General features: G+C 41.7%; 1 protein-coding gene across 5 annotated transcripts in view; it reads right to left on the bottom strand.

Annotated features, from left to right (window-relative positions):
* Nnt (nicotinamide nucleotide transhydrogenase) overlaps window positions 1–27,239 on the bottom strand; it is a 94,068-nt gene that overhangs the window by 47,225 nt on the left and 19,604 nt on the right. For all 5 annotated transcript variants that reach the window (XM_028783601.1, XM_028783596.1, XM_028783617.1 and 2 more), the window contains exons 6-10: window positions 25,562–25,650; window positions 20,710–20,897; window positions 3,708–3,841; window positions 2,953–3,144; window positions 2,314–2,467 (exon numbers count right to left, since the gene is read on the bottom strand). In XM_028783601.1, coding sequence (XP_028639434.1) covers window positions 2,314–2,467; window positions 2,953–3,144; window positions 3,708–3,841; window positions 20,710–20,897; window positions 25,562–25,650 — 757 coding nt within the window. The remainder of the gene's footprint in view (window positions 1–2,313; window positions 2,468–2,952; window positions 3,145–3,707; window positions 3,842–20,709; window positions 20,898–25,561; window positions 25,651–27,239) is intronic.

The raw sequence follows: 27,239 nt of genomic DNA, 5'->3' as shown, positions 1-27,239 counted from the left end.
AGGACTTTTATGAGGCCAATTTCATGTCACTCTCAGTTGTGGCTGAGAAAGAGAGGTTTTTCAAAGACCAGGAAGGACTTCATTCACTCCAGCACCTCCCCAAAACATATGGCTTCCACCCACCCAGCCCATGACAGAAATGTTGCAATTGCCCCTGAATCTGGACTGGACTGCTGGCCAGGGCAGTCAGCTCCAGCCTCAACACCAAGTCAGCAAACAGAGTTTTACAGAGAAAAGCAAGGGGGGAAAAACTACAAATTAAATTAAGAATGTGCAGAATACAAACAGTCCGCTCCGAACATACATCTTTAATTATCACCTTCCTTAATAACAAACATGTGGACGGCTGCTCTGCAGCAGAAGAAAGGGTTACCTAGTGGTCAGTAAAAACAGAAACACTGGGCTGCGGGGGGGTCAGAAGAGCCCTTTCCTGAAGGAGAGGCCTTGGTTTCTTGGCAGTACCTAATACCTTATCAGTAGCTTAGCTGAATGAACAGCCATGAAATGACATTAATTTTACTTTAAGATGACCATTTGTTTTTGTTTGTTTGTTTGTGTTTCAAGACAGCACTGGCTGTCCTGGAACTCACTATGTAGACCAGGCTGGGCTTGAACTTAGACATCTACCTGTCTCTGCCTCCCCAGTGCTGGGATTAAAGGTGTGCCGCCCTGCCGCCCAGCAAGTTGCCTCTTCTTAATGTAGAGTTTCCTACTCATAGTATTTCAAAAGTTCTAACACATGGCTTGTTGAACCTCTGGAGAAGAGCCAGATAAAATTTTCTGGCTTTCCAGTTAATGAGAAGACACTCTATTATATAGAGCTATGGTTAGTCAGACTTTGTTAAGTCAGACTGAGTGATTTAAGGCCTCATTCTGCTGCTTGCTAGTAGCCTATTTGTAGACAAGCTATGTAGCTTTCCGTTCTTCAGTGTCCTCATCCATAACATTATTAACCCTCTGTGTCTTGATCTTTTTTTAAAAAGATTATAATAGTATTCCCCCATTACTAAGCTTTTCTAAGGCATAACTGAGCTGAGGTACATGAAGCATGGAGCAGAATGTCTGATGCCTGTTAAATGCTAGCCTCTATTCTGATCTTATGATCAGAAAGTACCAACTCAGTAAAACACACGGTGCCCCATGTCGGGCAAAGCCACAGAGACTATAACATGTTGGTAGGTTTTCTTACCAACTCTTTAATTATCTAGCAGAAATCCCTCGCCTCAGTAAGTATGACAGAACCCTAAAAAAAATAAATCATCATATATGCCCTGCCCCCTTTCTTCTGCATCTCAAAGAGAAATGGAAATCTGAAGTCCTGCCTGGGAAACACCCATGAACAATGCAATCATTCTGTTTCTTTTTTTTTTTTAAAACAAGCGAGTGCACGTAGGGACACTACCCTGTCTACTCACATTGAGCACCAGCAGAAGCTATTCAGACATCCTGCTGAGCCTTGTTCTTTATTCAAGGAGAGTTACACATATGGCTTTAAAACATCTGGGCTCACATGGGAATTCAGGGAATGCTGAGCCTACAAGAATCCTGTGTGCCTGCTGCTGCTCCCTTAATTCGCTAGAGTTTGCTTTTGTTTTGTTTTTGCTTTGACGCTAAGCAGATCTAATTCCTTCTATGAGGAAGAAAGCAATTTCCAATCAAAAACCCGCATCTTGGCAGTACACAGTCAGAACAAATATGTCTCACTCCTTTATGGTAATTCTTCAGTGATTTCACAAAGATGAACCTGAAACAACTTGTAGTCAGTTATAAAGAAAGAAATCAAAGTTGAAATATTAAACCTTTTTAGTAGGTAACTTAGAATGTTAGTCTAAGATGCAAGGCTATCTTTTACCTCATACTATTTATAATTCAAACGAGCATTTGGTTCCTCGGTCTTATCCAATTATATAATCGCTACAGCTAATGGCTTACAAAGCACAAAAAGACCTCAGACAGACTTACCTACATTTAACCCCAGCACACCGCGACACTCACTGTGACTCAATAGCTTTGATATAGGTAATATTGGTGACTATACAGAAGATGTTTCCTATAAGATGTATCAATACCCTATGTGTTATTTCATGCTTCACTCCAGTACTTAATACAGTGCCCGAGTTATTTTGGATAATCATTTGTGGTCTCCAGGTCCACAGAGGAGGGACAGGTAACATGTGGTAAAGTCAGACCTATCAGGTCCAATACAATAGAATCCAAAGAGTAGCAACAGTAGTCCAATTATTTATCGTGCTAATTAAACATACTACATACAAAACTCAACTAGTGCTAGGTCTTAATAAATGTGGTCCTCACCTGCCGAATACACAGATGCTGTCGTCAGTGTCTTCGTGTACATGGAGACAGTGCCTGCTTTCTCCGCTTCCAGCTCAGCCACGGTCTTCTGTTTGACTGGGGCTTCTTCGGGAATATTTTTTGGTGTGGGAGCTGGGAAAATCACATTGCCATCCTAACCAATAAATATTAGGAAATAATATTTTTTAATGTCAAATTGCATTTCAAAATGACTTACAGAAGGCAGTGCATGCTGAAAACCTGTAGATTTAACTTTAATGTATAGAAATTCATATAATTTACAAAATGTATATATAAGTGAATAATGTTTGGGTTGCACACCTGGAATTCTTATATGTCTGGAGCGAATATAGAAGAATACTGCTCAAACCCTGAAAAGTAAGTACATGGGAAGAACAATTCATTTTTACTTTATTAAATTTCTGCCCCTGGTTTTCAAAAGTGATGTGTGTTTCCAATGATTCATACATACTTGGGTCTTTGAAATGCTTCCCTTAAATCCCTCTCTGTTTTTACACAATTTCCATTGACCTGCCAATGCTTTGTTCAAACACCTCTCTATTCCATAATGGAATTGTTCAAAGACAGAAGTCCCAAGTCCAGGTTACAGTAAGAACACAGGAAGAAGGAGACCTCTACCTTCATCACCACTGTCCCTCGAATGACGTGACTCATGGTACCAAAGTCAAAGTCATCCTTCACTTCAAAGTGAAAATTGTCCTTGTCGGGGCTGATGGCCTTCAGAAGTTTGGTGATGTTGTTGGAATAGAGAGTGCTAGCCTGAGTGGCCATCCGGCTGGGAAGGTCTGTGTAGCCAATATGAGTAATTCCCTAGAAGAAAAGGCATATTGTCACAAAGGTCAATTCCCTACACTTCCATTCTCTCTAGAATAATTCTCATGCACAGTTGAGGCCCCATTTAGAAAGTACCTATTTTTGTAGATATATCACATATATATATATACATATATATATACTTACAAACATAAACACACCTTTTTAAATGAGCTTTAATTATTCCCATTTTTTAAATCTTTTTCACGATTTTTATTTTTAAACTTTCAGACTTCAATTTTTCCAAATACTTAAGGGAATATACAGCCCTTACTGAGGATTTAGGGTACAGCTCTGTGGAAGAATACTTGTCTGCATTCATGAGGCCCTGGGTGTGATTCCCAGCACTAAAAAAGGCATTTTAAAGGAGTGGGGAAACCTTCAATTAGGGTATGGGAATAGGTCCCAAGAAGCACTAGAGGAAGGACTGTAGAGTCAAAATGATCTAATACAATATATGTGTGCATTGAATTCTCAAAGGACTAGTAAAAAACAGTTTTTAAACCTTACCAACCACTAAATATCAGAATATAGAGGCAAGAGATGCTTTCTTGCTATACCTTATGAACATAAAGTTCTCCCGGCTTAGTCGTTTCAAAGTTTCCACCGGCCTCAGCAGCTAAATCCACAACAACTGAGCCTTCCTTCATGGACTCGATCATTTCTTTACTAAATAAAACAGGAGCTTTCTTACCTGATCAAATAAAAAAAAAGCATAGTATAAATTAGTATATTTTTCTAATGGCAACAGTACTCTCTAGGGATGGCTACAGAGGTGTCTGGGCATTCAAGGTTTGATTATGTGAGAATTCAATTCTTTATGAGATACTCCGAAGATGAGGGCCCAAGTGAGACCAGTCCTCTTTGGGGAAAGATGTATGTGTGGGCTGCAGAGAGGACACCACTCAGCTGGCAAGCAGTCCTCACCACATGCTTGGCCTGAGTGATCTCGGCCATGCTCTTCCCAGCTGGCTTACAGCTTGGATCATTTACCGAGAGATTTTCCTTGTTCAAAAAGAATACGTAAAATAAGCCATTATGGAAACTATGTTCACCCAAGCTGAACAATTCGCAAAGGTCACACATGTCAAGAGTACATTCAGGACTAATTTATGAATTATGAAATAGAGCATTTCCATTCCTGTTAGCAAATGTCACCAGATTTTCCAACTCATTACCCACCTTAATGCAACACAGGATAGCGACTAGGAGAGACCAGAAAGTGCCATGAAATAAACGCTATGGCACTGTATAGCTCCAAAGAGATGGGAAGGATGCCTGTACTTTCATTCCCAACTATTGATCCTCTGCCTATGAAGACAAGTCTATCTATACCTGGTGCTGGGCATGCAGAAGTAGATAAACAGCAAGGCTCCCTGTTCTCATGGGGCATATTCTGCTCGTGCGACATTTCGCACTTTCATTTCACAATGTGTTTTAGAAGGCTGTCACTGGCTCCTGTATAGCAGCAGTTCTCCCCTTTGGGTCATGATCCCTTTGGAGGTTAAACAAACCCTGTCACAGGGGTCACATATCAGAGAGTCTGCATGCTAGATATTTACATTATGATTCATAACAGCAGCCAAATTTCAGTTATAAGGCAGCAACAAAAATAATTGTACAGCGGGGGGGGGGGGGACACCATAACATAAGGAACTGTATTAAAGGGTTACGGGATTAGGAAGGCTGAGAATCACAGAATATGAAATATATACACACACATATATATCAACAAATACCAGAACCAGAAGAGAAACAGATTTGCAAGATTCATAGAACAGAAACAGAGCACCAACATTTCTGCCCCTCTTTTTTAATTTTCAATTTTGTGTTTACATGTTTTTAGTAAAAAAAAAAAAATGCAGTCTTATACACTGACATCAATTAAATACTACATATTTGTATTAAAATCATCTCATTATGAAAACACTTAACCGAGATACATTCAAAAAGGAAAAAAATAATATTTACTTGTAGTACATAGGAAAACAATTATGAAGATATATGTGGATGTTTTGGGGTTACCTCAATCTTTTTTGGTATAAACTTTAAACAAGAAGTCCAAAATGAGTCCTTATTCCTGAAGACTTTCTCCCCTGGGGGAACAGTCCTTTCTAACACTGCCACTCACTGCTTCCCCTCTGGGCTAATCATTTCAGTGACACTGGACTGGCTACCAGAGTACTCCTTAAGTGACAGGGCTCTACTATCTGAGTCTCCATAAATGAACAAGAATCAAGAGGCATAGCTACAGTGATTTTCCTAACTCCTTGGTAGTATTCCTTTCCCCTTCTTTCCCCAAGTAGTAAACAAAGGCACCTTGAATACTTCCCTGAGCCTTGAGAACCTGAGGAGGCAAACCATATGAATATTCAGGACCTTTTCCATAAGAAAGCCCATACCTCTCAGCTCCCCAGAGGCTGGTAATTTGTGAATCCCGTGGCTTGCATCCACGGGAAGGCAGATCTAAAGCGCTTGTCTGTACTTTCCAGATGTGTACTTTCCAGATGTGTACTGTCATCACCACCCCATCCTTCTGTCCAGAGCTGCGGCTTAAATCGGCCACCTTCCTGAACAGTTTTTACTCTTGTCCTAGTTACAGTCTCCAGACTTGGGCCTATAGGCCTAAAAGCAATCGTTTCAGATGCAAGATGACCCTCTCTGGCTTCTGACTAAACAGCAACAGTGGCTGCTGATGCCAGATTTTTATTCAGCATCTAACTCATTTGTTCTGCCACAGTGATGCTAGACTCTTTTTTTATCTTCAAGGAACTTGAAAGCTACCAACTGTACAAGACACAAGGAGTCTAAGATTTCAGGTTCCTTAGAAAACATGAAGGGTATGATCTATTCTCTCTAATTTTATTTATTCAACGTTTACATATGAAATTTGGCAACAACTGACAGCTTTTAAAAGCACCTATGCATATTGGTGCCTTGATACAATTTAGATGGTTTGGCTTTTATTATTGTTCTGAAATTCAATCATTTTTAAGACAATAGCATTATATTTTAGAACTTAACTTAGGGTAAGGATCATAGAGTATCATCAGAACCATTTGAAAACTTTGCCAGGTACAGGGACACATGCCTGTAATATAATACTCATACAGCAGGGGTAGCATAATCAGAAGTTCAAGACTAGCGCTAGCTACATAGTGAATTCAAGATCAGCCTAAGCTACATGAGAGTCCCTCTCAAACCACAGCCACCTCTCCTCAAAAAATACAACAAGTTATAGATAAACTACAGAGGAATATTTAAAAACATGAAATATGGGCTAGAAATCTAGATAAAGAGGTCAGCTTGTTGTTTATTTAGTGTGCCTGAGGCCATCGTTTCAACCTCCGGCACCAAAGAAGCAAACAAACAAAAAGAGGAGAAATAACTGCAAGCCAAAAGCAGGAAGCAGAGCTGGTGGGGTGGCTCAATGGTTAAGAGCACTCCAAATCTGACAAGCCCCGAGTTTGATCCCTGGGACTCCCACAGGTTGTCCCCTGACCTCCATCTACTTGACTCCACTGGCACCCAAACACTCCCTACCCCTAAACACACATACACTTAAAAGAATTAAAATGAAGCCAGGCAGTGGTGGTGCACGCCTTTAATCCTAGCACTTGGGAGGCAGAGACAGGTGGATTTCTGAGTTCGAGGCCAGCCTGGTCTACAGAGTGAGTTCCAGGACAGCCAGGGCTACACAGAGAAACCCTGTCTCGAAAAAACAAAAAAAAAAAAAAAAAAAGGAATTAAAATGAAATTTTAAGGCATATAACAGGATGTGCGCGTTTAAAATACACATACCTACTTTACATGTGCATACACAAGATATCCCATACTCTATATAACTTGTAATAAATGTATTCCATCATACAGCATTTGCCAATATCAGAGTATATTTAAGTGATGAGACTAATTATGTTCTTCTCTGGGTTTTTGCTTATCTCCCAAATGTCCTAATTTAACAATGAAGACATCTCAGTAAGGATTCCAGAGAAGACAGTGGAGGGAAGAACAGGGCAGCCGGCTGCTAGTACTCACATGGGGATTAAGGTTTTGTTTTTTGTTTTGTTTTGTTTTTTTAATTCTGGAAACATCAAAAATAAAGATTGAAAACAGAAGGGGGAAAGATATAGCCAAAAGAGAAGCAAGATTGTGAAGAGAGTTCCAAATGAGCAGATCCTCAAAAGAATAGGTCAGAGGGAGAAAGAATGGGAAGGCGATTTCAACATCGTATCTTAGTATAACAGCCTAATACGATAAAAATGTAACTGCACGATAAACAGGGTATCGAAAAATGAGGGAAGGAAAGAAGGAAGGAAGGAAGGATGGAAGGAGGAAGGAAGGAAGGAAGGAAGGAAGGAAGGAAGGAAGGAAGGAAGGAAGGAAGGAAGGAAGAGGCAGTAAATGGTTTGTTAGATTTGAGGGAAGTTTTCTATTTTACTAACGACCAGGTAGATCATAATAAATAAATCGCCAGGCGGTGGTGGCGCACACCTTTAATCCCAGCACTTGGGAGGCAGAGGCAGGTGGATTTCTGAGTTCGAGGCCAGCCTGGTCTACAGAGTGAGTTCCAGGACAGCCAGGACTACACAGAGAAACCCTGTCTCAAAAAAAACAAAATAAATAAATAAATAAGTAAGTAAATAAATAAATAAATAAATAAATTGTAAGAGAACTGACACAGAAAGAGAAAGGTGGAGTAGAGCCCTTCTGAACCCCTCTCTGGTCTGTGGACTTAGAAAGGGATTTCCTAAACTTAAAACAATAAGGAAAATTACAAAAGAAACGTCAACTTAAGTAATTCCAACAACAGGGAGCCAACTCCCTCTTTTGGCCTCTGTGAGCATATGGATGCCTGTACGCAACACACATACACACACACACGTGGACACACACGCAGACACACACAGCAAGACACAATCACAGAGACACAAACACATATACACAGAGACACACGGACACACATACACATACTCAAAGAGACAGACAGACACACACACACACACACATTTTTTTTAAAGGCTAGACTGGTCCAAATAGAGAGTTGCAGGTCAGAAATGCACACACAGTAAGATTGTGTCTCAAGTAAGTAAATCTTTGGGGAAAACAAAAAGAAAATAAATGAAAAACAAAATTTTAATTCACAGAAATTAAATTAAAAAAACAAACTATTACGATCTTAAGAGAGGGCTTGAGAGATGGCTCAATACTCACAGAGCACATACTCTTCTTGCAGAGGGCCTGAGTTTGATTCCGAGCACCCACGTCAGGCAGCACATAGCTGCCTGTAACTCCAGCTCAGAGGGGTCCAATGACCCCCTCCTGCACAGACACAAACACACACTCAAGTAAGTAATAACTAAAAAAAAAAAAAAATTAAGAAAATGGTTCTGATTCATTTTTAAAAGGTCTTATTTTATATTGTGTATGTATGTGAGTATGCTATCATTCTGTTCAAACCCCTGAGTTTACGGGAGACATTTCCCTTTCTTTTTTTATTTTTTTTTTTAAGATTTATTTATTTATTTTATATATGGGAGTACGCTGCCTCTCTCTTCGGACACGCCAGAAGAGGGCATCGGATCCCATTACATGTGGTTGTGAGCCACCATGTGGTTGCTGGGAATTGAACTCGGGACTTCTGGAAGAGCAGTCAGTGAGCCATCTCTCTAGCCCTTAAAAGATCTTAATGAACAACTGACAATATAAACACATGATTAAGTCAAAGACCAGTAACAGAAGAAAGAGGAGAAAGAGGAGGAAAAGGAGGAGGTGGGAATATTTACCCCAGGAGAGTTAGGAGAAGTTAAGTATAAAAAGCGAGACATTTTTCCGGCTTCTCAAACCAAGAGTCAAAAGCGGTACAGGAATAGAGATGAGGGGGCGGCAGATGATAGCGCTAAGAGTGGGTAGTAAGGAGATGTATATGACTGAAATATGTTATATGCACATATAAAATGTACAGTACACACATGCTAATAAATAATTAGTATACTCCATATTGAAATGAAACAACTAAACAATCACAGTGAAATTATGAACAGCAAAATCTTTCAAGAAAACAGTTTGTTGGGTGTGTGTAAACCGGCAAAAATAAGTAGCAAAATCTCCTCCACACCCCGTTAGTTTTACTTTTAAAACCCTTATTACTTTGGAGAAGTAAATGAAAATGCAGATATAGAAACTCAGCAGAAAATGTTCTCAGAGAGTCTTGGTTTTAAGCTGACAAAAAGCAGAAGTAAATTGAAATTTCAACTTTGGGTCAAGAGTTAAAAATATGGATTTGAGAAGAAAACTCTACAGAACCATTAAGACAATCTGACAGAGCTCTGGTCATGAGGTTGCATCAAACACTTCCACAGGACTGAGTGGTGGGGAAAATGCACAAACATCTTGATCCCAGCACAGTAAAACCATACTGAACAAAGGCTGAAGGGAAAGGATCCAACTGTAAACAGTGTGCCTAGCTAAACTGAGGAGCTGAAGACTATTTTTATTTTCTGTCATGCTTTATTTCATCACTAGCAAAAATCATTTAACCTTTTTTTTAATCTCTGTGTGTGTGTGTGTGTGTGTGTGTGTGTGTGTGTGTGTGTGTTCTATGCATGTGTATGTGCTTGTGTGTACACACAGATGTGGGCTGTTGCACGTCCTTGCTTGTAGAAGTCAGAGGTCAATGTTTAATGTTTTCCTCTATCACTCTCCAAATTGTTGTTATTGTTATTATTGTTGTTCTTCTTGTTATTTTAGATAGTGTCATTCACTGAACCTGGAGCTTACTGATTGGCTAGGCTGCCTGCCCAGCAAGCCCTGGGAATCCCCCTGCCTCCTCCTCAGCAGCACTGGAGTTATGGATGCACATGCTACCCAGCGTTCTCTTTGCATGAGTACAGGAGATCAGAACTCTGGTCTTTACATTTGCTTGTGTCGTCTCTCCAGCCCCACAGACTATTTTTGTTTAGAAAATAAAAGTCAAGTATTCCTGAATGATCACAGCCAACTCTTGCTTTGAGAACCTGTTTGACATTTATTACCAGAAAAATTAAAATAACTTGGGAAAAAAAAATGGACTGACCTATTTGCTTCCAACCGAAAAAGCTCCATGTGGATTACCTACTCTCCCCACTCTGGCAGACAGAGACAAAGATGGAGAACGGGAAATTCTAGACAGACTTCTCGCACTGTGTAACAGCAAAGTCCAGCCTCCACTGCAAAATCTCTCAAACAAAACGATAAAACAAAATAAGAATCTGATGTTTTCTCAGACATAAACGCAGAAGGCAGAGTTTCTAACAAATGTATGGGTAGGAGGTTTGGAGGAGGGTTTATGGGTTTCTTGCTTTTTGAGGTACACTTAGGTTTTCCCATTATTAATTTAATCATTTATCTAAAAAAGATAGGATTTACAAACAGGCCTGAACTATTACATTTTCAAGTACCACCCATCTAAAATTAAATAAATATTTTTTTAAAATGAACAGGGAGAAAAAAAAGTCATTTTCCTGGCGAGATCTGCACTGAGTGAAAGATTTGACACAATCTTCACGAAATGTTTCTTGGCCTTTCTGGTTCATGGACATTGAGTTCCTCCAGTAAGGCTACTCAGTTCTCCCCCATTGGGAGTTATGTCCATTCTTCTGCCAAGAAGACGGTAAGACATCAGCGTCCACAGTCCATCACTCAGACGTTCATTCGTTCACTGATTCAGCCAATGGCCACTTAGTGCCTGACCACCACGTATAGGCCAAATCTAAAAGGAAATACTCGTTTACAGCTCTTCTTGATTTTAAACTACTTTTAATTTTAAATTAAGACTACTTTTTAAAACTGATAAAAATAAGTATTTTTAAAAGCCAGTGAAGTAGTTCCCAATGATACTCTGTTGTACTCATAGGTCAGTGCCTAGCCCAACCAATCGTCATCAGAGAGGCATCATCAATCATCTGTTGGGAGCAGATGCAGAGACCCGTAGCCAAACACTAGGCAGGGCCAGAGGAATCCTGAGGAAGAGAGGATGAAGGATCGTAGGAGCCAGAGGGGTCAAGGACACCACAAGAACACTACCCACAGAATCAACTAGGCAGAATCATAGGGACTCACAGAGACTGAAGCGACAGTTGGGGACCCCCGTAAGAGTCTGAGCTAGGTCCTCCTCAGCATGTACATTACAGCTGTGTGGCTTGGTGTTCTTGTGGGACTCCTAACAATAGGAGTGGGGCTGTCTCTGACTCTTTTGCCTGCTCTTGGAACCTTTTCTTCCTACTGGGTTGCCTCATCCAGCCTTGATGAGGGTTTGGACCTAGCTTATGCCATGTTCCCTGGAAGGCTTGTTCTTTTCTGAAGGGAAACTGAACGGGTGGATCTGAGAGGGATGGAAGAAGAGGGGGAACTGGGAAGGAGGGGATATAATGCATGAGAGAAGAATTTTTAAAAAATTTAAAATTGTCATGGCTTGAGAGCTAACTAAAATGAGGACTTGGAGGTTAGGGGCTCCTTTCTCTGAGAAGAACAGCAGGATGCAAAAAAAAAAAATCTCATTTGGTGAGGGCTGTTGCTAAGTCGTAGAGCATTTGCCTACCATTTCTGAGGCAAATAACTCTACTGTCCAAATAACAAATAAATCACTGGAAACAAAATATGCCATTTTCTGTTCAATTAGCTGCTGTGTGGGATAGATAGGAGTGTCTCCGGTTAGTGCAAGGCCTCTCTGAATCTCTGCCGTGCACCATAAATGTGGCTGTTCATTCTATAAACAAACGCTTTTTGATGTAAGCACATATGGATGTAACTTGTATAAACGGTGTTTGAGTCAGACTCACAGGCTGGACTCAAACTTGCTACGAAGCCAAAGATGGCATGGAACTGGTGATCTTCCTGCCTCTGTTTCCCAAGTGCTGGAGTTTCAGGCATGAGCTACTAGGCTCAACCATAATTTATTTTGAGATGTTAAGGAACATATAGGATCCTTTCATAAGCATGACTTCCTCAATAAATCTACACTGGATGTAGTTTGAAAGCATTCAAATTAGAAGCAAGTAAAAAAAAAGTTATTAAATTCTGAAAAGAATCTCAACAATTTACTGACATATGGCAAAAGGATATATCCTTGGTTTCCCTATAACACTAAATTCAAAATGTCATTTCAGTTAAACTAAATAACAAAGACTAACTGTTTACTGGAAGATTTTGTAATGTACCACTCTGAATAAATCAAGGCAAACATGATCATCTGAAATCAATAAATTCTCTTGGGTCTATCATATTGAAAAAAGAATCCAATCTAAGAAGGCAAATTTGATCAAGGAGGGGGGAAGGAGGGAGGGAAAGCGGAGAGGGAGAGGAGAAGACAGAGAAGGAAGGGAGGGAGAGGAGGGGAGAGGAGGAGAGAGGAGGGAAAGGGACAGGAGGTGAGACAGGAGAAGAGAGGAGGAGAAGGGAGGGGAGAAAAGGGAGAGAGGAGAAAAGTGGGAGAGTAGAGGGGAGGGGAAAGGAATCAAGAAGAAGCCACAAAAACTATTAAGAACAAAAAGACAGCAACATGAAATGGATTAACCACAAGTTTTTATAATGATTCCAAAAAGCACAGAAAATTATTTGCTGGAATTACTCAATGACAAGCAATCATGGGGAAATTCCTAACTTCCTGGCCTGCAAAGCATCAAATTAGAGGCTCAAGAAAAGCTTTCTGCCTTAACCCAGCATGATAAAGTTAATGCCATACTCACAGATGCATGACATATAGCATCTGTTTACCTAAAACCAAGACAGATTTGTCACCAACAAGCACTACCAAGGACAGTCTTAAATGTAATGCAATTACGTGTGTTACCTAAGTGTAAAACTAAAACGGTCAAGAAAACAGCACAAACATCAGTGGTTTACATATTAAGGAATTTCATTATAAACTGGGCGTGGCGGCTGATGCCTGCAATCCTAGCACTTGGGAGATGGAGGCTGGAGGATCAGGAATTCAACCTAATCATCAGGTACAGAGCACAGCTGAGCAAGACCAGCCTGCATTAGAAGAGAGCCTGTCAGAAGAGAAGGAGGAGGAAGAAGAGGATGAAGAGGGAGAATAGGAGGGTCAGGAAGAAGAGGAGAAAGAGGAAGAAGGGGAAGAGAATGAGAAAGAGGAGGAAGAAAGATCAATTACAGCAAAAAATGTTCACTGTTGTGGCATGCAAATATGAATATGAAGTATCCCCCGTAGCCTTGCATATTTGGGGTTTAGTCACTAATGGGATTTTGGGAAATGACTAAATCTAGAGGCTACTGACCTAACAAATAGATTACTCCCTTGGTAGATTCATACTAGGATGACATTCTTGGAATTTGGGAGAAAATAGGAGCTGGGTGGGCTTCTTGGAGAAATAGGTCCCTGAGGACATCTGTGGAGAGACAGCATGCTTGGTCTCGATTCCCTCGCTGCTCTTCCTCCTCCCCTCCCTCCTCTCCACCAGGATCTAAGGGACTCTGATACACTTGTTGAGGGGTGCATTAGCATAGCCTTTAGAATGTGTATGTCGATTCCTATGACACTGACTGAATTTGGAGATGAGGCTGTTAAAGATGTGGCTGAATTAACCTAGGCCCTGAGCCTAACTTTTCTGGTATTCTTAAAGAAGAAGAAATTAAATATCAAATGTGACACCAGGAATGCACACACAGAGAGGAGAGAGAACAGAGGCCTGAGAAAGGTAGCCATCTTCAACCAAGGAGAAAAGTCTCAAGTCTTCAACCAAGGAAAAACCAATCCTGCCAACAACTTGATCATCAACTTCTAGACCACTCCCCAAACTGTGAGCAGATGTGTTTCTGTTGTTCAAACTACCCAATCAGTTGTATTTAGCCATGAAAGCCTTAACAAACTAATACCATGTTACCTTATTCCTGGACACACAGCTAGTCAAGAACTCCTAGCTTCCTTCGCAGATGGCTCAGACCATGTGACTCGTCTTAGCAAAACAAATGGAAAAATGGGTGTTGTGTGACACTTGCAGGCCTCCCATGCACACTCCTCAAACAGAGACAGGACCCAGGGTGACCTCCTGAGCCCTGTCATGGTGTAAGCAACACTTAATGAATCCCCATGTGGTGGGAATGAGACTTGTTAATGTTACGTGGGCAAACAGTAGATCTCTACAATAACCAAACAGTTTTACACTCTTGGGTCAATGTGTTATAGCAAAGATGGTGGATTTAGGGCCAGACTGTCATAATAAAGGACGGAGCAGATTGGAAGGGATTGGGAATTCACAAGTGCCATGTGCTAAGGATGAGACATTAATGGTAGCTTGTCCCTAGAAGGGGTCTCACCTCCCAAGCCATTCAACTCAGGGACTGGCAAGGAGAAGAATGTAATAATTCTCCATCTTGCACCATACTTTTGGAGAAATAACAGGCGAAACCAGAACATAACTCTGTGGCATCAACTTTCCTAACAGAACATTTGTTAAACATGGCTCGGCAATCCATGAAGTGTGTCAGACACACCCTAAGAAGCCAAGACTGATGAATGGCAGCACAAGACTCCAGACTTCTGGCATCCTCCATCTGATGACAAGTGGCCCTGTGTTGAAAGCTACCCAGAGGTACGGACGGAGACAGCCTGTGGTTACCAATCCTTGATGTAGTCACATGGAAGCATGTCTTGCTGTCTTTCAGAATTCTCAGAGTGTGGAAGCAAGCAATGTTTTAAAATTCCAGAGAGTCATAAACTACATGGAAGGGAAGGGACCATAAAGGATGTATCAGACACTCAAAAAAAAAAAAAAAAGTAGTATAACTTCCAAAACATTGGGAGTTGCTGACCTACACAATGTAGTTTTGACTTCTAAAATTATAACGTGCACAGAGAAGGAAAAAAAAAAAAAACCTCTGAATGATAAAGTCTTCTGGCTTTTGAAAAGCATTGTACCATTGCCAAAGTAAGAATTCTCTCAGTGGAATTCCACCAGCAAGTGTCAGTTATGGTTGCATTAGTCTTCTGTCTGAAACATCTTTTCAGACTGCCCTATGAAGATGCAGTCAAGAAAAAATGGGCAGCATCAGAGGCAGAATTGATATGAACTTTTCAAGAGACTGTAACATCTCAGGTTGAGTCTCATCGGAGGAAAACATCTCCTTCCCAACTCTTCCCCAGTCGTGGAGGATTTAAGTGTCCTGTGACAGGGATATTTTATAGACTCTAACTAGGAGAAACACAAAACATACTGCTACCTAACTGGGATTAAGTATTAAACCAAATCTAAATATAAATGGCCTAAGATGCTATAATTTATAATCAACAAATATCTTCCTTCCTGACAAGATACTTTACAAATCCTGAGCACCCTCCACTATTTCCTGACTCCATTGCCTGAAAGGTCAAGCTAAGCCACCTCAGATGGCTGACTGGGCATGTGTTCTAGTTTGGGATAATTTAAGAAAGCTAAGTTTCCAGCCTTAAGTTGGCTTATACAATGTTCCTATTTTTAAAAAATACGAGCCAACAGAGTGTTCTGTCCAGCTTTCTTTAGATAGCCTTGAAAGAATAAAAGCGACCATGCCAACCAAGACCTGAGGGAACACATACAGGATTACGAGTTGAGCAATATTTGCTGAGCCACTAGTGTGCATGAAGCACTAGGTCAAGCACTGGACATGACAGACATGGTGGGAACAGACACTTTACTCCTGAGAGGGCAGGGCAGTGAGGGCAGGATGGGGCTAAGTACTGCAGAAATGTGAAGCACAGGCAAGATGCTATGCCTATAGGAAAACTAGCTCATCCTGCTGCCCAGTAGGATGCCAGAGGCACTGTAGAAGTAGCAACTGAATAGGTGGGATTTCAAGAGGCAGGAAAGAACAGGGATGGTGTGTTGAAGTGAAAAGGCAATATGTGATGTTATGAAAGGACCTTAGATGTTCTGAGGTGATGACTTGCCAGCATGACTGATAGCAAGCACTAGTTAGCATTAAGTTTAACATGAAACCCAAAAGTTAAATTTGGACCAAAAAAAAAAGGAGGAGGAGGAGGAGGAGGAGGAGGAGGAGGAGGAGGAGGAGCAGGAGGAGGAGGAGCAGGAAGAGGGGGAGGAGGAGGGGGAGGAGGGGAAAGAAGAGGGGGAGGAGGGGGAGGAGGGGCAGGAGGGGGAGGAGGGGGAGAAGAACATCAAGAACAAGAAGAGGAGGAGTAAGAGGATGGCAATGATGATGCTGATGGAGGATGAGAACAAGGAGGATGAGGGGCAATAAACACATCACCAAGGTTATCAACTTTATAACATGGGTAACTGGGAGTCAGCGGCTGTGATCTAACTTTGACCAAGCCAGAGGACTTCAACTAATGATGCTGAGAATCTAAGCAGAGCAAGACGCAGACACCGTTATTGAATGAAATCTCAGGTCTTTCAGGAACCACGGGCCACCGAACTGAAAAGAGCACGACCTGAAACAGGAGACTGGGGAGCGAGAAAGCTATGCAATCACAGTCTTCGTGGATTTTTTTGTACATATGTGTACAAGCACATGCATACACTGTACGCACATGCTGGTGTGTACAGTGTATGCATGTGCTTGTACACATATGGATGTGTGCACCCAGGCATGGAAGGAGGCCATGTGTGGGGACCAGGGGTGAACATCAGGTATCTTTCTCTACCACCTCCACCTTACTTTTTTTTTTCTGAGACAGGGTCTCTCACTGAACCTAGAGCTGCCATTTGGCTAAACAGATTTGCCAGCACCTCTCCAGGATACACCTGTCTGTGACCTTCTCCTCCAGCACTGGAGTTACGTACACGTGTCTCCACACCAGGCTTGTACACCAGGGCCAGGAATCTGAACTCAGGTCCCTGTGCTTGGGTGGCCGACTCTCTACCCACTAAGCAATCTCCCAGCCCTGACCATGAATTTTTAACTGGGCTCCTATCAGGAAAGATTTTCAGTGTAACAGAGGTAGTTTCTCCCTTAGTAAATCTAGCAAAGACGGGACAGAGAGCTTTCTCCTCTGCACTGAATACCACTGAGACTACAAGTAGCCATTCCGGAAGCTGCTTGCATTCAGTAAAATTCTCACCTCTAACTCACCACCCAACTCAGTGGAGGCCGCACAACAATTATCTCCTTCCACAACTATTTCAGTCCACACACACTATATACTGACTACGTTTTCACTTTCCTTTTTTTTTTTTTTTAATTTGCAGGACTTAAGCCAGACAGCCTTTTGAGAACAGACTCTTGGACGATGTACTGACCACAAACTCCCTGCAAGTGTAAGGTGAAGATTTATGGCTTCGGAAAATATGAAATGCAGTGAAACAGATTAGCCAAACCTCTCTAGCTACTAGCTAGTCTTCTGATTATCACACAGGGAAGAAAAAAAAAGATTATCACACAGTTGACCTTCTACTAAAATACACTGAGTAGAAACAGAGAGAGAGAAAGAGAAAGAGAATGGCCATCTGTAATCTTGTAATCCCAGTATTTAGGAGGCTGAATCAGGTGGATGATTAATTCAAAGCCCCTCTGGGCTATACAAGACCCTGTCTCAAAACAAGCTGTGCAGGTAGGCACAAAAGGTCAGTATATTCACCTAAGAGGTCCGGAGTTGCATCACTCAAAGCTTTATAATCAATAATAAAAATATATACTATGACAAAATGACTACTGCTTCCAGCTTCCTGTCTTTATTATTCCTTCAATGAGTAAATGTCTTAGTGCCCTCTGCTGGCCATGTGTTGAATGGCTGCTCCTAGCACTGCCTTCTCCAAGGTGCAGGTGCTCCCAGTTAGATGGCTACAGCACAGGTATCCTAATTCCTTCTTGGGAGTCACTGTCACAAAAGGGGGTCCTGGGGCGCTCTCCTGCCATGGCTTGTATATGATTTCAATCATAGCTGCCAGATTCCACAAACACCATCCAATGGCTTCTGATCTCCAAGTACACTCAAACATAAGCCTCATTTCTCCACTCAGAGACACACCCAAGGGATGGGCCCCATACCTCCCTCCAGCCTATCTGCCTCATCTAACAGCGCTCTGGTGAGGTGGTGGAATCTGGAGAAACCAGCTCATCTACCATTTGTATAAACAGAAGTCGTAACAAAAACAAACATTCAAACAAACAAACCAAAATAAATAAATAAATAAAAGAATTTTGGCTTGGAACAAGAACAAAATTCCCATCGATTTCTGAATGGCCCTAGGCAAACGTTTGCCGTCGTCTGCTATGTACTCTGTATCCAAAGCAATACTTTCAGAGTTGGTAAGTACAAAGTGAAAATATCAATCAACTCTGAAAACTATTGAAAATGCTCTAGATTCTGTAGGATCAAATACCCAGCCCAAACATCATTCTTTACATAAAACAAACAAGCATATCCATTTCATTAGTATGTAAACTTGCTTTAATCTTAATAAATGCTAAAAAAAAATACATATAAACTAAAAACTGATCTATTTCCGGTGAATGCTTGATTTGTACCTCGGCTCGTGTAAAAATTTCTCAGGCAAAGGTCATGAAGAGGAAAGTTTAAGTTTCCATATAAAGAAGAGGAGGCCTGTGCAGAATCAAATGCCAGCAACCGTGCAGCCTTTAGCTCTCATCCTCCCGCTGGTTTTCTTTCAGGAAGCAGAAAGAACCACAGGCGATATGCTACTGGTCGTTCAACAGTAGAAGCAAAGGACAGGGGAAGAGGTAGGAAAGTACAAGATGTATCCATATCAAGCTGTTCTTTCCTGGTCAATAAATGTTTATTGGTTTGATATTATGTGCTCTGCACAAACACTATATAAAGAAAATGTTAATATTTAAAAATAATCCCTGCTGTCCGGGACCTCACAATCTGGTGAACAAGACAAACACGTCAGGGCTGGAGAGGTAGCTCAGTGGTTAGGAGCATTCACTGTCCTTGGCAGAGGACCAGCATCCATGGCAGGTGGCTCTCAACTGTCCCTGACTCCAGCTCCATGGAGTTCGACGCCTTCTTCTGGCTTGCATGTCACTGCACTCACAGAGACATGTATATATGCATGTAATTGAGCATAAAATAAATCTCCCCCCCAAAAAAATAATAACTGGCAAAAAATATTAAGAACAAAGTGCCGTATCCTTAAATAAATGCATTCCCTACAGATCCCATAAATACATGCATATATACAGAAACACTTTGTCACGTGGAAACATTATCACCAAAATATTAGCCATGATGGTCTCTGATGGAATTTCTGACTTGGCTTTTAACTCTTTAGAGCTTTCAGCACTTTTCTACAATGAAAACATAGTGCCTTGAGAAGGGGAAACAAGTTAGCACCTTATCAAAAATGTAGTAAAGACGCTGCTTCTGAATACAATGTGGTACAAAGAAAATAGCCTATGATCTAAACGTGGTTACATGAAGACACAAACAAAACCCCTCTGTTTAAATTCAAACATGTGCGGCGATGCCTGCGTTTCTTCACCTAAAATCACTGTGGAGTGAAAGTGAGCTCGTTAATCTTAAGTCACAGTCTACTGGAACTGCCCTGTGGTGACTGTAACAGCCCAAACACTCAGGCAAAGTGGCTGTGTGCTCTAGAGGTCAATACAATCACCACCCTGGTGGAGAACAGGAAGGCTCGGCTAATGTTGACTGTCCACGATGTAGACCCCATTGAGTTGGTGTTCCTCCTGCCTGCCCTGTGTAGAAAGATGGGGGTGCCCTACTGCAGCATCAAAGGAAAGGCCAGGGTGGGGCACCTGGTCCACAGGAAGATGTGTACTGCTGCTACCTTCACACAGGTTAACTCGGAAGACAAGGGTACTCTGGCTAAGCTGGTGGAAGCTATTAAGACCAATTACAATGACAGCTATGATGAGATCCGCCGCCACTGGGAAGGCACCATCCTGGGTCCTAAGTCTGTGGCTCGTATTGCCAAGCTGGGAAAGGCAAAGGCTAAAAGAACTCACCATTAAATGGGGTTAAATGTCCACTGCTAAGTTTCCTGTACCTAAACATAAGTACAAAATTATCTTCCACCTGAAAATATTTTTAAAGAAATTCAAACACGAAATACTTATTCGTCCTTGAACTAGTTGATTTGGTTTGTGTGCAGGGGTATGTGGGTGTGGGTGTCATATGTGTTATCAGTTTGACACAAGAGTTATCTGAGAAGAGGGAGCCACAATTGAGAAAAGGCTTCCATAAGACTGTAAGCAAGTCTATGGAGCATCTTCTTAGTCAGTGATTGGTGTGGGAGGGCCCAGCTGATTGTGAGTGGTCCCACCTCTGGGCAGGTGGCCCTGTGTTGTATAAGAAAGCAGGCTGAGGAATCTTGAGGAGCAAGCCAATAACCACCACTCCGCCATGGCCTCTGCTTCAGTTCCTGCCTCCAGGTTCCTTTCTTGAGTCCCTCCCTGCCCAGACTTTCATCAGTGAGTGTCACCTGAGAGTTGTAGACCAAAACAAACCTTTGCCTTCCCAAACTGATTTTGGCAGTGGTGTTTTTAATCACAGCAATAGAAACCCTAAGTAAAACAACCCTCATTTAAGTGTCAAATTCTCATTTGTTCTTTAAAGAGAACAGCTACTAAGCAGCATACCTGGAATCAGAGCTGTACTGATAAGGATGTCCACTTCCTTGCATTGCTGAGCAAAGAGCTTCATCTCAGCTTCAATAAACTCTTTGGACATCTCTTTCGCATATCCTCCTTGGCCCTCACCAGATTCCTTCAAGTCCACCTCTAAGGGTTCAGCACCAAGGGATTTGAACTGTTCCAAAGCGGCAGCTCTGGAGTGTTGAAGGGAAAACAGTAGTTAATTAGATCAGGGATACATTCTCATTTATGTAAACACTTTAAAGCAGGGGTTCCTTCCTGATGCTGCAACCCTTTAACACAGTTCCTCATTTTGGGGTGACCCCCAACCATAAAATTATTTTCGTTGCTACTTCATAACTGTAATTTTGCTACTGTAATGAATCGTAATGTAAGTATTTTTGGATAGAGGTTTGCCGACGAGCTCTCAACCCACAGGCTGAGAACCACTGCTATAAGTAAACCCTACAGAATTCAAAGTCAAGAGTTTGGTTTGCTATCTCTGGCTTGATTGTTTCCATGACTTTTGAGCCATAGGCATTTCTTACATATTTTTTTTCTTAGGGGAAAAAAACAAGAATCCCAATTTCTATTTAAACAAAAAGAAGAATGTCACTACTACCAACACCAGTGATGTTTCTTTTGATCCCCATACTGATAATGATATGATATCTGACACATATTAAGATTTGCTATCAAAGGCTGGAGAAATAGATGGCTTAGCGCTTAAGAGCACTGACTGTTCTTCCAGAGGTCCTAAGTTCAATTCCTAGCAACCACATGGTGGCTCACAACCATCTGTAATGGGATCCAATGCTCTCTTCTGGTGTGTCTGAAGACAGCAATAGTGTACGCACATACATCAAAACAGATAAATGAATCATAAAAAAAGATTTGCTCTCACTTGCATCACACAAGTTGAGGTTTTCCTTTTACAATTGTCCAGAGTTTGTTCTCTTTGTGAGATTTTTCCCACATAAATAACTTTTATTAGAAATACTTTAATATTCAAATAAAGTGATTGGCGGGGCGTGGGGGGGGGGTTCAGTCCTCATAGGTCTGTAGACTGGTTTTAGAAAGCAAATGAATGTAGTGGTGTGTGCCTGTAATCCCAGAGCATAGAAGGTGGAGGCAGAAGGGGGATAGGATTTCTAAGAGTCTAGACCAAAGAGACAGTGTCTCAAAGGAAAATTGTAACGAGCCAATATATTTAGATTATGCAAAATATATTTCGCTTGGAATAAATAAATAAATGCCACCAATCACTGGATTCTGTTTAGAAAATGGGAGCCAGCAAAGACTTCAGTGGTGGGGATCACCAATATCTCTGCCCTACGATAAACCTCAAGCATCCTAAATGATCGAAATCACGGGAGGCGCTCACTGCAATTACAAATATGGCCATTACCATATTTTATACATTAACCACGCGTGGTGGTTTGAAAGAGAATGTCCCCATAATGCTCAGATTCCTGCTTCAGGTACCATGCCTTAACCCTGTCTTAACAGACTCTTACCCTCTTTTACAAATTGCTTTGGTCACGGTGTTTTTATCACAGCAATAGAAAATAGCTAGTACATCAGAACCAGAGGTACACGCACGTCACAGGGCTGACGCACAATGAATTCACAAAGCCTGTGACAGCATGGCCAGGGCCTACAGCAGGTCCAAACCTGTTAGGCCAGCATCCCAGCACAAGATGGAGGACACAGGAGCTCTCATCCACAACCAAGAAGCTATCTCCAAATACCAGACTCTCACAAAGGAAGAATGAGTTCCTCTAGTGGAGTCTCAGTGGGCTCACAAGCTACATGTAAGGGCAGGCCCCAGGCCAGCAGTATCGGCCAACACAAAAGGAGTTCTAAGGTATTTTAAAGATGTTTTGCTCTGTTTGGACATCTTCTACCTCACCAGTCTTTTGCTTCTATAGTATGATTTCTGATTTTGTGTTTTTATAGGTTTTGTGTGTGTGTGTGCATGCATGTGTATTTGTGTGTGCCTATGTGTATACATGTATCTATGTGTGTGTGCGTGCGTGTGTGTATGTGTGTGCATGTGGGTGTGTATAGGCATGTGCATGTGCATTTGTATTTCTCATTCTCTTTCTTTGTTTATTTTTAAACTTTAGTGGGCGGGCGCTCCTTTTGTTTTATTCTTGGCTCTTTCTCATTTTTTATTTGCCTGTTTGTTTTCTTGAGCCAGAGAGAAAGAAGGTATGGAGTTGGGAGGATGGGGAGATAGGGAGGACTTGGGAAGAAATGAGGATCAGAATATATAGTACGAAAAAAGTATATTTTCCATTAAAAAAAAAAAAAGAAAAAATGGGATCATAAAATCTGCAGGAAAATGGGTGGACTTGAGATATATAATATCAAGTAAGGTCACCAAATCTCAGAAAGAAAAAAAAAACCAACAAACTTATGTCCTCTTCAGATTCAGACCCTAATCTACAAAATATACACGAATACGAATACATGCAAAGAGATGTATGCATGGGGACAGAGTAACAGTTGAGAAGGAGAACAAAAATGGGCGACATTAGGTGATGAGGAAAAACAGAACACATGAGTCATGAAGAAGGATAGAAAACGGGGAGGCGGGGGTCTGGAGAGATGGCTCAGTGGTTAGGAGAATTGACTGCTCTTCCAGAGGTCATGAGTTTAAATCCCAGTGACCACATGGTGGCTCACCATCATCCGTAATGGGATCCAATGCCCTCTGACAGGGTGTCTGAAGACACCGACAGTGTACTCACATATAATAAATAAATAAATAAATAAATCCTTTGGGCAGGAGCAAGCAGAGCCAGAGTGAGAGGGAGAAGGGAAGGGGAGCAGGGAAGAAAGACAGAAAACTCATTGCTTTTCCAGTCTCAACTTCATCATGGCTTCTTTTTTGTGGCGCACAAAAATATAATTGGTAATTAAACCGTGAACACACAGCTTCGGAATGGCCATTCTAGCTAGATGGAAATTCAATGAGATGAATGGAGTTTGTGGCTGAACACGTGTTTGCTTGAGAGCCTACAGTAATCAAGCTGCATGATGCTTCCGTTATAATACAATGTAATGTGCTACTTTATGGTGATTTTTATAGTAAGTAAATAAAGTACAAATAGAAGTAGGATCCTTAGTTACCTTCCAATTGCTCTGATAAGGCACCATGACCCAGGCAGCTTACAAAAGAAAGCGTTTAGAGCTCACGGTTTCAGAGAGTCAGAGTCCATGACCACTGTGGTGGGGAGCATGGCAGCAGGCATCCAGGCGTGGTGCTGAAGCAGCAGCTGAGAACTCACATCTCGAGCCACGAATGGGGCAGAGAGAATGTTAACTGGAAACAGTGTGGGCTTTTAAGACCTCAAAGCATGCCCCACGTGACACACCTCCTCCAACAAGGCCACACCTCCCAATCCTTGCCAAACTTGACCACCAAATGCTGACCAAGTATTCACACACGGGAGCCGAGGAGTCCTTCTCACTCAGACCCCCCAACAGCAGCTGTACTCTAGCTGTCTACTCCGTTCACACTATGAACAATGACACTGAAGGCTCAGCAGCTAACCCAGCGAGTTTCAGATCATTTCTAGGTCAAAATATGTCTACTGCTACTTCAACATCATTATCCATGATGATGAAACCACAAACAATCCACTCTCTAAAGGCCTGAAGGTTTGGAAACTGCATATCAGCAAACATTAAAAATAAAGGGAAAGAAGCCTTGTCACTTTTGGCCCGACTCTCATTCTCAGGCGATGTCATGACTACTCTGGAATTGCCTCATTTTTCTCATTGAGGTGAAGTGGATTTTATAAGCACCTCACTTCTCTAAGGTCAGGAAAGAGCTATTGATCGTGTTCTGTGAACCTTCGTTCTGAAAAGTCACGCTCTTTCCAACTCTGATTTTTTTTTTCTATATTCGTGATTGGGCAGTGCAAGGGTAAGTTTCCGTTGGCAGAGCGTGTGCTGAGTACACAGGAGGCCCCAGATTCAATCTCCAGCACTGAAAAATAAATAGAGAAGACCGGCCGCCGCGTTACCGCTCTGGTGCCCTCACTTATAATAAAGTTATAATGAACCCCAAAAAATCAAATAACAAAATAATAACTGGACTCGATAAGCATTTAATAAATGCTGGTATCTAGCATCTTCAACAATGAGAAAGAACCTTAATCAAACTTCTCTTGGCAAACAATGGAGGAAAATGTTTTATGACCATCTTAGAGAGGTACAACACACAGAGAAAAATGGTTTCTCCTACATGTTCAATAAGTTTCAGAAAAAAAAATAGCCCTCTCCTTGTCTGAGCCAGATGCCCTTGCAAAAATACTCCAATTAGAGTTCCTGTGTGGCTTCTCCTAGGCAAAAAGTGATGTGAAAGGGTGGATCTGTAGTGACAGAGTGCTTGCCTGGCTTGTACAATCCACAGTCTCACCAAGTAAAAAAGTATTGGAGTCTGTGATGTCAGTTTTTTCTGTTTCCATCCACTTAATGCTAGACAGAGTCTCCTCCCAACATACCTGTTAGCTTTGCTCATGGCCTGCCTAGTACCCAAAAGCATTCTAAACATTAAAAGGACAGAGTAAAACTACAAGTTCACTAGAGATAACTCTGGTCCCATTGCCAATGTACACAAAGAACTATGGCCTGTTAATTATCAATTACTTCATTATTTCTGGGGGGGGAGGGTTTAGTAGATAATAAATTTTTTATTGAGCCAACTTTTAAACAGCAAAAAAGAAAATTTAATTGGAAAGCGCAAAGAGAAAAGCTTCAGTGAACCATTATAATCTCTAATATAATAGGCCCCCTTTGAAACAAATGTTTTTAGTTAAATATTAATCACTAGTTAAGTGTTCACCTTGTATCAAATCCTCGGACAACTGCGCCCATCGACTTTGCTGCCCCTGCGGAAGCGAGCCCAGCAACGCCACCACCAACTATCAGGATCTGAAAAAAAAAAAAGGAAAGAAAGAAAAAGAAATAAAAAACAAGAAATGTTTTAAAGCTTATTACTAGGTGATGGCAAAAGATCACCAGGTAAAAACTCCTAGTGCCCAGTACATAGTTAACACTCAACTGGTGGTGTAGATTATATCACACAAATGCAGCAAAGGGTCTATCCTTCTGCTGAATCCTTGGTGTTTTTTAAAATGGTCAAAGAAACAGCCTATGCCAGCGGCAGACATCTTTCCCTAAAACTACTGCGCTGGCAGTCAGCAGCATCTCAGAGCAGAGGCCATGCGAGCACAATCAGTGCCACGCATGTTAAAGATTAACCAGTTCGTTCTCACTGTACAGAAACTACCACCAAAACACCAGGATGTTATTCCAACTACCTCACCCTCTCCGAAGCCAAGGCTTTCCTGGGTTCGTAAAACACAGAAAACCGTGTCCAAGATGGCCACAACTTTGACAGAACATCATGATAACTGCTATTCTGTGCTCAAATGTTTCTGAAGATCTGGTAAGGAAACACAGAACTGAGGACCATCTTAAATGATCCATATCTGAAATTTTATGCCATATAAGTAAATCTTAACCACAAAAGGATCTGAGCCAAGAGAACCAAGAATCCCACAGAAACTCCAGCCTCCCCGGCCTGCAGAGAAACACTGAAAACACTGTTGCTTCTAGCCTTGAGCCGACCTTCCTGGGAAAACAAGGCTTGTTATACATCCCCTAAATGGCTAGACTGAAGGCAACCTCTTGTTCCTGTAGAAACAAATGTCACCCACAGGAACAGGAACGTTTGTAAATTCTCACCCACCCATGAGGCCCACACTCCTTCTGCTTTTGTAAGAAGTCTATGTTGTCAGAACCGTGTGCTCCCGGGACCCCAAGGCAGTGCTCAGAACCCATGGCAAAGGATGTTGATAATGGTGGTTTACTTGGAACAGGAGAGAGGCCACAGAAACTGGGTCAGAAAGGGGCCTCAGCCAACAAACATCAGAGTCTAAACTCAAAAGCACCGACCCTGATCTACACAAAGTTTCAATGACTCTAAAAAGAAAATAATAACAACAACAAGTATAGGAAACTTACAGGACTAGGCTGATTATTCTGTCATGAAATAGCACAGAAGACACTCTAATCATATTCTAAAGCTAGGAGGAAGATGAGCTGTAGGCCATCCTGAGCTACAGAGCAGAACAGTGTCTCAAAAACACAAGGGAAAGGATTGAATACATAATTACAGTCAGGAGAAACGAAATTCAAGAGAATAGCTAGGCTAGGGAGGTGGCTAGGTGAACAAAGTGCCTGTGAGACAAGCACAAGGACCTGAGTTCAGATCCCCAGCCCCCATGTAAAAAGCCAAGCACGGGGTAGAGTGTCTGTCCTACTCTGAGTTGCAATAAAATAACCTGTAGGAATGGTCCTGCGTCAGCCAGCCACCTCAGGGCTTATATTCAGTGGACTCCCCACTAAAGGGCCATGATGAAACCTCTGAGACTTTGCTCTCCCACTCACTGCTTCTCATTAACTCTCTCTCTCTCTCTCTCTCTCTCTCTCTCTCTCTCTCTCTCTCTCTCTCTCTC

The sequence above is a fragment of the Grammomys surdaster genome, unplaced genomic scaffold (genome assembly GCF_004785775.1).
Source record: "Grammomys surdaster isolate TR1022 unplaced genomic scaffold, NIH_TR_1.0 99, whole genome shotgun sequence".
Lineage (NCBI taxonomy): Eukaryota > Metazoa > Chordata > Mammalia > Rodentia > Muridae > Grammomys > Grammomys surdaster.
The sequence above is the reverse complement of the archived record's forward strand: the minus strand, read 5'-3'. Positions and strand labels throughout refer to the sequence as shown.